This window comes from Limulus polyphemus, unplaced genomic scaffold (assembly GCF_000517525.1).
Source record: "Limulus polyphemus unplaced genomic scaffold, Limulus_polyphemus-2.1.2 Scaffold418, whole genome shotgun sequence".
Classification (NCBI taxonomy): domain Eukaryota; kingdom Metazoa; phylum Arthropoda; class Merostomata; order Xiphosura; family Limulidae; genus Limulus; species Limulus polyphemus.
Genome location: NW_013666028.1, coordinates 44,983 through 49,956, shown reverse-complemented (window position 1 = coordinate 49,956; position 4,974 = coordinate 44,983). Strand labels below are relative to the sequence as shown.

Genomic DNA, 4,974 nt, shown 5'->3' with positions numbered 1-4,974 from the left:
CCTTTCTCTCGTTATTACTACCATTATATTCTCTGGTTCATGGTACGAACCACCACGATCAATCATTGTAAGCTACATATTCTTGTGTTAGTAGAGTTACATCGGTAAACCCAAGACATGGTGAATTCTCTTGTAGACATAAACGAGTTTCTTTCCAGGAAATAGAAGTTCACCGATGAGTGGGTATTAAGTTCATATAATTATATGAAGCTATCTAAAAACTGAAGAATTCAATCTATTAGGCATATTTAACAAACATATTAGCTCGGTTTGAATAAGATTACTTCACTTCTTGAAAAAATACGGAATATTAAAAAGATAGAGCACAATATCATAAAAAATCAAATGTTCTTAATTACTATCTTATAAAATATTCAACCAGGTTTCAGTATTTGCACGCATCTGAATGACACTTGTGAGTGCGTCTGAGACACAGAGTAGTTGGGTGAAAGGACACGCCATCGAAGGCCCTAAATGCAGAGCTTGACCAGTCTATCAAGTTCCCATGTGATTCCAAATCACTTTGTCTTGTACATGAAGAAGAAGGAAGAATGGATATCTGATCCTCATCCAAAACCTCATCCCAAAGATGTAAATCTGCTAATTCTCCTTGTAATGTTTCTGTGACCTTAAAGCCTCCTCCCACTGAGTCTTGATCTGCACCTAAGACAACCATCCCACCAGGCCTAACTTCTTTATTCTTGGACACAAGTGTTGTGGTGTTGGAACACCGTTTTCCGTTAAGGTAAAAACTTACCGCCCCACTGTTAGCTGACCATGTCCACGTTATATGTTGCCAGAGGTCTGGAACAATTCCCGGGCACGTAACAACAGCTTCGTTACCACTTCCAGTGTGAACACGGAGCATTATATGAACTATACCCTTCTCAGACCTCATCCACGTAACTATTTCGTTATCATCGTCTGAACGGGCATATGAAAAGACGTTATTCGAGTAACCTTCAATTTGGTAAAACTTCACCCAGTAGGCTAAGGTCAATTCTCGAACAGTAGGTAAAGTCCCTATAAAAGTAAGACGTGGAATATTAGGTTGTTGATGAAAAAAACGGACTTTTGTGGTCAACATTGGTGATACCACACAAAAACAGGTAAGAAACAGCAGGTGGACAAAGGAAATCATCGTTTAGCTCCTCTTTACAAATAAAACTGTCAATTGAAGGATAGCCAACTAACGGATACTAATAATGTTAACCAAAGAATAATAACAATGTCAACTGAAGAATAGTAACAATGTTAATTAACTGAAGGATACTAACAATGTCAACCGAGTAATAGTAGCAATGCCAACTGAAGAATACTATCATGTGTTTCTTGGTGTTTTTAAATCCTGGGAAGGAAGAAACGTCCAATTACAGAGGTTTCTCTCTTCCTGTACTGTTGCTAAGTGCTTTTTTTTCTCATTCTTTTTTTGCTCTTAAATAAGCATAAAGTTCACTGTACAAATCACCATTAGGCCTCTTGACCTCATATTCTAACACTTATGCACCAACCTTCGAATTATATATAGAATCTTTTTTTATAAACGGAAAGCTGCAAAAATATTTGTAAGTCAGTTGTTTATAAAGTGACCAGCTTTCTTTCAAGTGTAATTTTAACCTTGTACTTCAACATGTACACGTGACCTTTCAAATGCATTGTATTTCAGCCTGTCAAATAATATTTCAAATACATTTTGTTTTAACTTGCTCACGTAACCTTTCAAACACATTGTATTCCAACATGTACATATAATCTTTCAAATACATTGTATTTCAACCTGTACACATAACCTTTCGAATACATTGTATTTTAATGTATACACATAGCCTTTCAAATATATTGTTACGTCTCTGTTCGTTAGTTAATTTTCCTTATAATTTCTTTCCGAAGAAACTTTACCGATACAAGTCCTTTCTTAAATAAAACTGGTTTATTCTTTCTAAATACAACTTTGCAATACACTTAATTTCCACAGTCACGCTATAATTCACAACGAACGACTCACGTGCTCGACTCAATCGTCAATCTCTGTTTACAGTTCAATTACATTGTTGCCGTCACTTCTTGGCATATCTAGTAACCTCTCGAGGCTTCACGAACCTTCGAGAATATGACGTGTTACCAGCCTTACATGACCCCCGCTGTCGTAACACTATTGTATGTTATTCACGTAATATTTAAAATATCTTTTGACCGTGTTTTGCAACTTGTACATGTAATCTTACAAATTTTCTACGTGTGCTTTATGGCATAAATTACCTAAATAAGAGTTCCATCATGTCTTTCCATCAAAAGCACCTAAAGGATACTGGCTAAAAATGACAAGTGAAGGATATTAATAATGCCAATTGGAAGATACTAACAGTGTCCACTGAAGGATAATGACAATGCCAGCAGAACGATATTAACAATGTTAACTGAAGGATAATAACAATGCCGAATGAAGGATACTTCAAACGTCAACTGATGAATACTACAAGTGTCAACTGAGAGGTAGCAACAACGTCAACTAAAGAATACTGACTAAGAATGCCTAATGAAGTATAATTTACAATGTTATGAACTTCAAAAAAAAAAATGTGTGGGTGGATGCTATGATAAATAACACAAACTTCCTAACTTTCACACAATTTATGTATAACATATTATTACAATATTCATTATTACCTCACCAAAAGTATTGTATAAGCTTTAAGAACTCAATATGTATATATTCAAAACATGGTATACACTTTACAATGAACAGGGTGACTTTGTAGGAAGAGGAAGAAACCAATTAGTGGTGGTAGAGGTGCTTTCTGTTACCCGCTTTCAATACCCAGTTCTTAATGTCCTTCCACAGTGTTTCACGTGATTGATTAATCGACGGTCATTGGCCGCAGAAGTATTTTACGAGGCGGAGTTAAAAAGTCACTCGTCAAAGAAGGAAGTGGGTATAACTCAGAAATGGCTCTTCATATCAACCTTATGGTGGCTGTTGGAGTAAAAACTTCAGCTGAATTTATGTATTATTGCACTAGTGGCGGCAGTTTTTTTTTTTTCATTCCATTCCTCCACTATATAAGACGTTTGTTTGCCCCCCCCCCTCACTTTGTGTTCGTTATGTTATAGAAAACTTAATAATTTGTTTGTGTAAGGATGTGGCACCATCTATATATGTAGTTAACGTTAACGTGAAAGATAATAAATGTTCAATAACAGCAATATTGGGGGTGGAGAGAGTTTTAACCCTCCATTAAAGTACCCCTTGTTCCAAACTATCATCCCAAAAGTTTGGTTGAAATTGGCCCAGCAACCTAGGAGTAGTTAGATAACGGACAAATAGAGAGAAGGAAATATTTTTGTTGCTATATATATATATATATATAAGATCAAAGCTAGCCTCTAAGGTGTTTTTAGTATGAGTTTGGTTAATCAACAAAGTATCTGCTACTTTTCCAACGCAATAACCACCTTAGTTCAGTCGAAACAATTTTATTTGTTTCCTAATATAATACTATTTTTTCTTATTCTAATGGTTAGTAGAATATTATCGTCACACAGTTGTTTATTGCTACACGTTTTACTATGCTTGTTTGTTGCGGAAATTCCCACAAACCTACACCCTGATTTGGAAGTGATAGACCAAGAGGGAAGGCAGGTAGCCAAGAGAAATCACCGCCAACTCTTGGGCCACTCTAATCTAATAGTGGGATTTGACTGTTACTCTTATAAAGCACCCGTGGCCCCAAACTCCAGAGTGCGTTTTTGTGAAAATAGGCGAACTATGGACACTCAGATTCACAGTGCGGCACGCTAGACACTAAGCCACGCCCGGCCGGTTTGAATTATGCAAGTTTATAATTACTTTAATTACTTTTTATCTGTATCTATGTTTGAAACCATCCAGGTGTTACGACAGCCGAAGTCACGTGACCTAGTAACACGTCATGAGCTTCTAGAAAATTCATGTCCCTTCCTGAAGCCTCGAGAGTTTACTAGATGTACGGTATTCTTGTATATATAAGACCGGTAAGAAGTGAGGGCAACAATGGAATTGAATTCAGACAGAGATAGACACAACAATTGAGTCAAGCGCGTGAATCGTTCGTTCGTTGTGAATTATAGCGTTTGTTTAAGTTATAGCGTGACTGTGGAAATGAAATGTATTGCAAAGTTGTATTGAGAAAGAATAAACTAGTTTGATTTAAGAAAGGACTTGTATCGCTAAAGTTTCTTCGGAAATAATTTTTACGGAAAATTAACAAACGAACACAGAGACGTAACAAATTGGTGTCAGAAGTGGGATAAAAAAATGGAAACGAGAAGCGGCAAATCAAACTACAGCTTAGCAGATTTGATGGCACCAACACAAGAACAGCAAAAGAAACAAGAAGAACGAGAAAATAAACAAGAAAAGCAACAAGAAGAGAGATTACAACAGTTGTTGGAGGAAAAAGAAAAGAAATAAGAAGAACAAGAAAAGAAACAAGAAGAGAAATTACAACAGTTGTTGGGGGGAAAAGAAAAGAAACAAGAAGAACGAGAAAAGAAACAAGAAGAGAGATTACAGCAGTTGTTGGAGTAAAAAGAAAAGAAACAAGAAGAGAGATTACTGCAGTGGCAACTGGAGCAAGAAAGGAAACAAGAAGCACAAATGGAAAACATTAATAAATGTCAAAGCAAACAAAATGCATTAAAGGATGATTTATTGTCTTTTACACAAGGAGGTTACATTAACCATCGACCTAATCAGCCTCGGACAATGGGAAGCCCCTTCCAGACCCTGCAGCTAAACCCTAATGCAGACATCTTCAGTCCTGCTAGAAATGGCATTCTAGACACGAGTGTCAGCAATAGGGGTGAACTGGTACGAAGGAAGCCACAGGAATTCGATGGGAAGGCACCCAGGGAAGCATATAGAGCACAATTTGAGTTCCTAGCAGAAATGAATGGGTGGACAGAGGAGCAGAAAGCAGTATATCTGGCAACGAG

At 36.8% G+C, this 4,974-nt stretch overlaps 1 protein-coding gene across 1 annotated transcript; it reads right to left on the bottom strand.

Moving 5' to 3' along the window:
• Positions 1-385: 385 nt before the first annotated feature.
• Positions 386-1,141, bottom strand: LOC106458111 (C-reactive protein 1.1-like). Its single transcript, XM_013917569.1, has one exon. It carries the CDS (start codon positions 1,139-1,141, stop codon positions 386-388), a length of 756 nt encoding a protein of 251 aa, XP_013773023.1.
• Between the last annotated feature and the right edge of the window lie 3,833 nt (positions 1,142-4,974).

What these genes read in the sequence shown, in the direction of transcription:
- LOC106458111 (XM_013917569.1), bottom strand. Translation starts at nt 1,141, where the DNA reads ATGATTTCCTTTGTCCACCTGCTGTTTCTTACCTGTTTTTGTGTGGTA.